This window comes from Equus asinus, chromosome 19 (assembly GCF_041296235.1).
Source record: "Equus asinus isolate D_3611 breed Donkey chromosome 19, EquAss-T2T_v2, whole genome shotgun sequence".
Taxonomy (NCBI): domain Eukaryota; kingdom Metazoa; phylum Chordata; class Mammalia; order Perissodactyla; family Equidae; genus Equus; species Equus asinus.
The window spans coordinates 2,354,625-2,364,827 of NC_091808.1; the positions used below are offsets into that span (position 1 = coordinate 2,354,625).

At 55.8% G+C, this 10,203-nt stretch overlaps 1 protein-coding gene across 1 annotated transcript; it reads left to right on the forward strand.

The window, feature by feature from the left end:
• Window positions 1-221: 221 nt before the first annotated feature.
• LOC106832225 (olfactory receptor 6B2-like) lies at window positions 222-5,151 on the forward strand. Its single transcript, XM_070489240.1, has one exon. The coding sequence runs from the start codon at window positions 222-224 to the stop codon at window positions 1,158-1,160; it is 939 nt and encodes a 312-aa protein (XP_070345341.1). The 3' UTR covers window positions 1,161-5,151.
• The last annotated feature ends 5,052 nt before the right edge of the window (window positions 5,152-10,203 follow it).

Genomic DNA, 10,203 nt, shown 5'->3' on the forward strand with positions numbered 1-10,203 from the left:
AGAGAGACTGGTCCCAAGGAGATCAAGGACCTCCACAGTCTGATGGTAAATGCTTAACTTGGAGACGGTGTCTGCTCCCGCTGCTGCTCGTAGAACCAAGTCTCTGATCTTTGGGCCTAAACTCACCTACAGGCTGAGCTCTGTTTTCCCCCCCCAGCGGCCCCCAGCCCCTCACTCTGGCACGGTGGTGTTTTGCAGGCCCAGGCTCCCAGCGCGGAAGAATGAGGGGAGAGAATGTAACCAAGGTCAGCGCTTTCGTCCTGCTGGGCTTCCCCACGGCCCCCCGGCTGCAGTACGCGCTCTTCCTCCTCTTCCTGCTCACCTGCCTCTTCGTCCTGGTGGAGAACCTGGCCGTCATCATCACCGTCTGGAGCAGCGCCGCCCTCCACAGGCCCATGTACTACTTTCTGAGCTCCATGTCCTTCCTGGAGATCTGGTATGTGTCTGACATCATCCCCAAGATGCTGGACGGTTTTCTCCTGCAGCGGAAACGCATCTCCTTCATTGGGTGCATGGCTCAGCTGTATTTCTTCAGCTCCCTGGTGTGCACCGAGTGTGTCCTCCTGGCCTCCATGGCCTACGACCGCTACGTGGCCATCTGCCACCCCCTGCGCTACCAAGTCATCATGACCACGGGGCTCTGCGTCCAGCTGGTGGTCTTCTCCTTTGTGAGCGGCTTCTCCATCTCCATGATCAAGGTCTACTTTATCTCCCGCACCACGTTCTGTGGCTCCAATGTCCTGAACCAGTTCTTCTGTGACATTTCCCCCATCCTCAAACTGGCCTGCACAGACTTATCGACCGCAGAGCTGGTCGACTTCATCCTGGCCTTCATCATCCTGGTGTTCCCGCTCACGGCCACCATGCTGTCCTACGGACACATCGCCCTGGCTGTCCTGCGCATCCCCTCGGGCATCGGCCGTTGGAGAGCCTTCTCCACCTGTGCCTCCCACCTCACCGTGGTCACCATCTTCTATACAGCCTTGCTTTTCATGTATGTCCGGCCCCAGGCCATTGACACACGGAGCTCCAACAAGCTCATCTCTGTTTTGTACACTGTCCTCACCCCTATCTTGAACCCTTTGATCTATTGTCTGAGGAACAAAGAATTTAAGGATGCCTTGAGAAGGGCTCTGCGCTTTGGTCAGGCTCCACTGTAGAAGCAACGCCTTGGAGCTCCGCTCTTCTAGAACGTCATCTGAGAATATTTACCCTCTTGATGCGGCCATTTAATGTGTAAGAATGGAAATTCCTTCTGTCATGGTAGTGCTTCGTGTATTTTAAAAACTACTTCCACATCTGTTTTTCCCCTTCAGCTCCTGATGGTTAATATCACATGGGTTGGTGTGGTAGTGTCTTTTCTTCATTTCTTCATTTTCTTTTCTTCGTTTTGTATCTGAGCAAAGTGGAACTTGGTGACCTTTCCTCGTCTTTAAAATTACCCTGCACATTTCAGGAAACAGCAAAACATACCAGGTCATCTGAGGTTTTAAAGTCCTAAAATAATTGCAGTGTTTGAAAGAACTGAATTCTGGAACTATGTGGTGAAATGAGCTCCAGGTGTCCCCACAGCAGAGCATGTCTGGGAGTTTAAGGACCTCGGGACTTTTGCTTAAACACTCAAGGCCTGTTCTCCCTTTGTCTTTTTTCTTTGCATAACCCCCCCACCTCTCACCCATCAACCACTGAGAGAATAAGAAGTGTTTTGTTAATGTGTGAGGAGATCCTGGTTGACCCGCTGTCCACGCAGATGCCTGGGCAGGTGGGAACCACACCTGGGGACCCTCGCAGGCCAGAACAGTGCCTGGTGGGCAGTCGACAAACATTTGTTGAATTAATGCCCCAAGATACAAAAAAGAGGTTCTGTCTGTCTGCAGGGAACAGCCAGGAGTTCCCTCAAGACCCTAGTCTTATGTCCCACGGAGTCCTGCCCAAGGGTCATGAAGAGGAGCTGGTATCCCTAGAATGAGTGCTCTTCAGGGGTGGGCACACTGAGTCAACACCTGGGGCGCCCCCGGATCAGAATCTCAGGAAGTGGGCCAAAGGTGTGCACAGCCCCTTAAAACATTACATACCTTTTCAGACGACTCTGATCATCTCCAGAGTTCAAAAATCGGTCTATCAGGCAATTGGGGACAATTTAGAGAAAATTCAGCAGGCACCCACATAATCAGCACTGGATATGGAAACATGGAGGGAAGGCGGAGGGCGTCATGGAGACCACCAGACAACCTCAGGGCCCAGACTGCTCAGCCCCAGGGGGCTGCTGGGGCACAGACCACCTCTATCTGACGTGGTGCAGGGCCTCCTGGCTTCCCCTCACCATTCTCTCATGGCTCTCTGCCCACCGCTCCCCCTGGATGCCCGTGAGTAAAGATGCACAGAGACCCTTTGTCATCCACTGGTCACTATTAGGAATCATGTAAAAAGTCATCAGATTCAAACCAGCAAGCAGATGATGCCAGCCCTGGAAGCTCTCACGGTGCCGTCCTGGGGCCGGATTCTGCATTCTGAGTGGATCCAAAGTGCAGTGTGGGACGCTTACCTTCCATCGTTGCTCATTTCTTTGTTTGTTAAGCGGGTGTATTTGCTATGGTTTGGTGTCCTGACTGGCCATCCCTCTGCGCCAGGCCTGAGATCCATGCTAGAGAAACAGTGAGTGAGACTCAGCCCGCTGTGATGACCCTTGGAGTCCAGTGAGGGAAACAGGGCCTGGGTGGACAATGACAAAGCTGGGGCAGCGTGCGAGGTGGGGAGTGCAATGTTGAAACCAGAGGAGAGAGGGCAAACCCAGCCGGGCCATGGGGAGGGGCCCAGGAGGCCTCCTGCACAGCAGGATATTGAGGCCTGAAAATAGGTGCAGAAGAGGAAGGATGCCCCAGGCAATCCCAGCCTTGGGAAGGCCCCAGAGGCAGGATGCAGCGCAGCGTCGTGGAGAGAGGCTGGAGCGGCTGGAGTTCACAGAGGGAGGCTTGGGGGCAGGTAGAGGTCAGCAGGCGAGCGCTCACAGGCTGTGGCAGGCAGCACCAGACCACGTGGCAGGCGTGAGAGATGGATGGGCTCAGCGAGGGAGGGAGGCTGAAGAAGAGGCTGCTGGAGCTGCCCAGGGGAGGAGTGAGCACCACTTGGACTAACGGGGTGGCATGGAGCGGCCAGGGTGCATCGGAGAAACTTCCAGGTGTTCAAATCAGCATCGGGGGACCAAATGGACAACAGAAGCACTCAAGGAGACGGAGGAGAGGGAGACCCTTTGAAGAGAAGCTGATGAGTTCGGTTTGGACCGTAGTGACGTGGAAACCCTCTGGGAGCCTGATTTTACAGTCGGCAGAGGGGAAATCCCATCAAATGCGAAAACAGGCTCCAGGTCTAGAGGAATTGTACTGAGGCCAGGTGGGTGATGGGACTTCCCTGGGGCTCCGGATGGTGATGGTGTTTAGGATTTGGGAAGTTTGACTTAAGGGAGGAGGCTGACATTTGGGATCAGGAATCTAGCACCAGCCTGAGGACTGGCCTGCGGAGGAAAGACCCTCGGACTCGGCTTTGCGGGAACCGTGTCACCCCTTGAGTGAAGGCTGATGACGATTTGGGGCATCTGGCTTCTTCACCCATGGCCCTCCCCTGCATCGGAGCTGCTCACGCCCCGTGACATCTTCGCAACTGTCTCTCCCATCTCAGCCTCTGCCATAGACACTGTGGACCCCGAGTCTTACCGTTCGAACATGAAAACCATCTCTGTCAACTCTGGGGTCCATTCAGGTCTCTGCACATTTGCAATCCAGAGACGACGGGTAAAACCTTCTTCAGTTCACATTATAAGTATCAGCCCACTCCCTGAGTTGACCTGGTTTTGATTCAGTGTAGATGCTGCTTTGTAGTCGAGAATCACAGAATCCTGGGATTTCACAGGGTCCTGAAGGCCCCGGAGCTCATGCCTCCTCTGGACCAGCCAGTGCCCTGCCCGGTGGCCAGGCTCCCGGGTCTCTCTGGCTCTTTTGGGGAGGGCCGCTCTTGACCCTGGGGACCCAGTGCGGCTGCAGCAGCTCCTTGGTCCGGAAGAAGGCCCTTCCTCCCGGTGAGCACAGGGGCATCTTGCTCCATCCCACACTTGGGAGCTGAGAAACCTCTGAAATCCTTCTTTATCTGAAGCACAGTAAAGCTGTTTTCCCACATCTCTACTCATAGCGATGGAGGTGTTGGTCCCAAACACAGAGACTTCGTGCACCCCTCTTAAATGCCACTGTTAGTTCCGCCTCTGCCCAGCTTCGAGGACACTGTTACATCCCGGTGTCATCACTGAGCAGCACACTGACTGTCCACTCCCAGCTCAGGGTCCCGCCCAGCATGCATGCAACCTCCTGGGTCTCCTGGGTGTTCTGACCTCCGCTTCGCCTCCTCCGTGTGCAGTGGCTCGTCTGGGTCCTGGTCACCGTTCAGACCCCGTGGCCCCACGTTGTTTCCAGGAGGGTCAGGAAGCCATCCTGTGCTGCTCCACCAGCTGGTCACCCAGGCCCAGGCTCGGCTGGGACAACACTAGCTGGGGGCCACATGCAGGTCACAACTAACCAACTCATTCCTTCATTCATTCACTCATTCATTCATCCAAGTGCCCACCATGTGCCAGACACGAATCTAGGCTGTTGAGATACAACGATGAGCAAAATGGACAGAAATCCAGTGCTTGTGCAGCTGACCTTCTTTGGGGCAGTAGGGGATACACAAAATAAGTAAGCAAAATGCTCAGAGTGGCATTCAGAGACATGTACTGGGGAGAAAAAAATGCAACAGGTGTAGTCGGCCAAGAAACAACCTCCCAAAGATGGCACGCCAGATCCCTGCAGTCTGGATGAGACCTGGGTCCTTGCAGATGTAAGTAAGCTAAGAATCTGGGGAGGAGGAGGTGGTCGTGGGTTGTCCAGGTGGGCCCTAAATGCAATGACAAGTGTCCCTGTAAGAAACACAGAGGAGACTGGACACACAGTAGAGGAGGACGCCGTCTGATGACAGAGGCAGAGAGTAGAGGGATGCGGCCACAGGGCCAGGAAGCCTGGAGCCACCGAAGGCTGGAAAAGGAAGGGAGGACCCTGCCAGGGGGGCTCAGGCGGGATCTCGGCCCTCCCACTTTTGACTCTGGACTTGGAGCCTCCAGAACGGTGAGAGAATAAACTTCAGTTGTTGGAAGCTGGCCAGTTTGTGGTGCTCTGTTGTGGCGGCCCCAGGACACTATCCAGTGCAGATGAGAACAAGAATGTCCTGGGTGGGTGTAGGGAGAACGTGTGGGTGGGAGACACACTCACATCTGGCAGAACATTCCTAACAGAAGCAAGAGTGAGGAGTCCAGAAGCCCCGAGGCAGGAGGAGGGAGGCAAGCCCATCCTTGGGGGCCCTGGGTGGGACCAGAATGGGGAGGGTCAGAATGAGACCAGAGTGGAGACCCAGGCTCCACAGGTCCTCCCCTCTGGGTGTGTGGGACAGCGGAGTTTCCCAGCTGGGGAGGTCCTATGGGGCCTCTGACAGCTGAGTGGCCCATACACTGGCCACCCATGGCAAGGGCTCTGGCTCCCACCCCTCCAGCGTTGCAGATAGCCCACTCCACCTCCTCCCACCGCCCGCCTGCAGATGGAGGTGCAGTTCCTTCGAAGCGTGGTCTCGCTCTTAGCACAGGCACATGCCTGACCTTTGCTGAATGTATGACCGAGGGCTGCCTCGGAGTCAGTGGCTCCCCAAGTTGGGAGTGAGGCAACACGGAGGTGTGTGGTGATGGAGCCAAACAAGGACCATAGGGCAGGGGCTCCACAGACTTGCCTGGGTGCCCTCAGCGGGCAGGGGCCAGCCCAGCCCCAGAGGCACAAAGACCCAGCTAATTGGCAGTGTGGGCAGCGTCATCAGCATGGCGGGGTAATTGGACCCTGGAGTCCCCACCCTCTGGCAGAAAAAGCCACAGCTGTTCCTCTGCAGCTGCTCAATCATCCCGCTTCTCCAGAGTGTGTTTGAACCACGGCTGGACACTGTGGCCATCCTGGGAGTCACCGGACACGGGGAGAAGCCACTCCCTGCTCCCGCAGGCAGCTGCAGCCATTCACAGTGAGGCTTCCAGAACTCCAGGTAGGAGGCAGCACTTCCTATGCTGATGCAGGACGGTTTTGCTACGAGATTTGAGCATCAAGCATGCCTCATACCATGGTGCACTGGGCGTATGTGTGTGTGTGTGTGACACCCCTTACCACGCATGCTCTCCACACCCAGCTTTGGGCAGGGACTGTGCAGAACTCCTCTCTGCAGGTTCCATGTGAGGACCCAGCAAAATGGCTCAAGGGTGCTCCATAAATGGCCCTTGCATCTATGGGTACTGTGCTGAGTACACATCTATGGATACTGTGTTGCACCTCAATTCCTAATATCACACCTGGCCTTACCCAACTGCCTCATGTGGACCAATCAGAGCAGAGGACACCTGCCCCCCCCCCCCATCCTATGCAGGTTCCGTCCAGGTGTTCTGCCAGTTACAAGGGAGGTGGCTGCAGGTGGAGTCAGGGGGACTCTGCTGCAGTACCCTCTCATAGACTCCTAAAACACATCCTTCCTGGATAGAGGACTCTTGACTTTCCTCTCTCGGATTTTCTTAAAGGACCTGAGTTTGCATTTGCTGGTTAGGTGAAAACCTTCTCTCTATAGCATCTTAGAGAACTTGCTTCGAGGAGGGAACCCTGGGCTCCCCCAAACCCATCCAGCCTCTCAGACTCCGTGCAGGGACCAGGGAGGAGCAACCACGTTGAAAATGCAGCCATTCTCAAAGCAACGTGGGACCCTGGAGCAGAAAAGACGCAAGAGGAAAACACAATGAACTGCAAAGGGAGCCTGGCGCTGAGTTGGTGAACACAGCGGCGTGAATCCATGGTTTGGACGAGTCTGCCTCGTTGTGTGAGATGTAACCTCAGATCTGGGGGATCCCTCTGCATGTCTCTGCAACTTGTTTACAAGTCCCAAAGCAGTCCGAAATAAAAAGCTTATTTACAAAGAAAATACAACCATCGTCCAGAGTTCAGGTGAAGTAGGACATGCTCTAAAGGGTCCTGAATTTGCAAATAAGTGCAATCTTTTATTTAACCAATCAACCTAGTGTTAATTAACCAAGTCATGAATGATCAGTTACCACTCTCCAGATAACCAGCACAAACCCAGGGGCCTCCACCATCCTGGGGTGAGGATCAGAGGCTGGAGCCCCCTAGACAACCCAGTGAATGAGCGGAGGCCACTGGTGATCGCTGCTCTTGCTGTAAAGGACGTGGTAGGTTTTGTCTGAAACCCTGGAGACAAGAGCAAGTCTTCTGAAGGTGGTCCTCAACTGGGACCTGCATGCTTGCGTTTTAAGGCAGGAATGGTCAGCACCTGCCAGGGGGAGACTGCCTTTGCATGCAAAGCTTGACCTTGACACGGGATACAGATGTATCTCTCCAGGGCAAAGCTGTACCTGGAGGCAATTCCTTTCTAGAAATTTCTTTTTCAGCCCAGACCTCTCCCCTCAACTCCAGACTTGTATAGCCAACCACCTACCATCACTATAGGATATCCAAGCAGAACCGCACGCCTCCCCAAAGCAGAGCCCCTGGATTATTGATCTCTTACGTGGTCCTCCCCTGCTCTTCCGACCTCATCAACGTCAGGTGTCCTGGGCCAAAAACCTGGGTCTCAGAGTCACCGCCTGCCATCAGCCCGGCAGCCCGCTTCTTGTCCCCGAACTGGCCACGCTCACTGCCTCTGGCCTTTGCACCTGCTCTTCCCTCTGTTTCCCGACTTCCCGGGGCTCTCCTCATCACCACACTCAGACTCCGAGTGAGCGGTACCCCTTCCAGAAGGGCTGCCTCTGCTACTCCCCACTCCTGGCCGTGCGATGATGTAGGAGAGGAAAAAGTTTCTTGGACTCTCTTAGGATCCCTGGCTGATCTGAAAACTACACTGAGCAAGACAGATGGACAGGAGAAAAGCATACACACGTATTTAATATAAGTTAGACGTAACACAGGAGCCTTCACAAGGAAATGAGGATCTGAAGAAACGGTTGAACCTGAGTATTCTTATGCTCGGTTTCACGAAGAGTGGACAGGGTGGAGGATTACGGTGGGGTGAAGTGTAATGAACCGCTGTAGCTTAGCAAGGCCTGTTATCAGCATCCTTCTCAGCATCCTTTTGTCTTCAGAGATGAGGATGCTCCCTTCCTCGGGTGTAGGGAGGGCGCCTCTCCCATGACCTCTTCAGGGGAGAAGGTGGGGGAGGTCAGAGGGACCTTCCTGCTTGTGCCATTTTCTCAAACTCTTTCATCTTAAAATGTTCAATATGCTGAGGTGCTGTATTTTGGGGTGCTTGTCCTGACCCCATCCACAGTGTTATTCCCCCCATTTTATTGCCTCCTGTGCCCCATCTCTGTGTCCACTCTGCCTCCCCAGCTAGAACATAATCCCCATCCAGGAGAGCTGCATCTCCCACCTGGCTCCCAGCACGTGTTCAAGAAATATGTCTCAAATAAAAGAAAAATAGGCCAGTGAGAAGGATGCAAGAAACTTGCGAAATCTGAGTCATTCTCATGAGAGTCAGCTTGGCGAGATGGGGACTCCCTCCCAGACTGAGACGGGGCGGCCAGGAGACAAAGGCCGGGACGTGCCCAGGAGTCTGGGGGCCTCCACATCAGCTTCTCAGCAGGCTCGTGACTGTTGGCATGCACTGGGCACGCAGGTTCTTGTGGAAGATTGTCGTCACGTGCAAATCAAGATGCTACGCCTGGGTTATTTTACATGCCCACAGGACTCTAGTGAGCCCTCCTTTCCTGTGGCACCCTCCGTCAGGAGTTCCCCTCGAGACCAGCCCAGGGGTGGGTGTTACGGGGACCTCTAGTCGTGGTAACAGCTCCCATCTGTCGAGTGGCCACCACCTGCAGGCTCTGTTTGAAACACTCAGGATCCGTTTCCTCCTCATTGCAGGGTGGTCAGGTGGGTGCTGCTGTTCATATTTCAGGGACAAAGACTCGGAGGACCCCTGAGGTTAAGTGATGTGCCCCAGGAGTCATCCCAGGGATGGCATGAGGGTAGCAGGGTCCAGGAGCCCAGGAACGGGGCCTGAGGCTGCTTTGCTGGACTGGAGAGGAGAGGAGAGGTGTGGCAAAGGCCGTCACCATGCCAGATGGAGGTGGCTCCGCCAAGGAGCAAGGAGCACGGTGGGCCAGGTGGGAAGGGCTGAGGGCAGCAGGGAACAACGCACAGAGCTGCCCTGCTGCAGGGGGGCAGTAGATGCAGGCAGAGAAGGTGTTCTGCTCACAGCTCAGGGCCTGCCCTGGGTGGTGCCGCCTGCCGTCGGGGAGGCTCTGTGAGAAGCCGCCTCCATGCTTGTGCCAGCATCCGTCCTGGGTGTTTTGTAGGAAGTGGTCTCGTCAGCCTCCCTGCTGCCTGTAACGAGCCCCTGTGCCTGCCTGGGGGCCCGCCCTGATGCCCCTCCCCGACGGCCACCCTAGTTTAGGGCCCTCCCCAGCTGGGAGCGGCCACACAGTCTGCTCTTCACTGGCCTCCCCAGATGACCCAGTGAAAACAGTCCCAGGGGTGGCCGGGTCGCAGTCACCCACCCTGTGGGTCTGGCCTCCCAGAGCCCAGCTGTGGCCGGGTCGCAGTCACCCACCCTGTGGGTCTGGTCTCCCAGAGCCCAGCTGTGGCCGGGTCGCAGTCACCCACCCTGTGGGTCTGGTCTCCCAGAGCCCAGCTGTGGCCGGGTCGCAGTCACCCACCCTGTGGGTCTGGTCTCCCAGAGCCCAGCAGCCCTTCCCCCGTGCCTTCTCCACATGCACCCTGTGGTTCAGTCCAATTTGGGGTTCTGCTCTGGTTGGCTAGTGGCCCCGACCTCTTGCCCAGCCCCTTCCCTTCCTGCTCAGCGTCTGCTAGACTGACTTGAAGGAACCTTCCAGGTCTGTGACAGAGGCTCATGTGGCTCTGGGAGCCGCCCATGTCCCTGCTCTGTGTGTGTCCCCTCAGACTTGGGGTCTGCCCAGACAGTCCTGTACTAATGTGTGCCCTGGGCTCAGAGCCCTGGGTCTCGCCCCTGCCTGTGCATCCTGCCCCTCTGTCTCCACCGCTGATGCCTGGACCCCATTCCCGCTCCCGCAGTGTGCTTCCTCTTGCACTCCAGCGGCTCCCAGCAGGGGAAACTGCGTCAGCACAAGGCGAT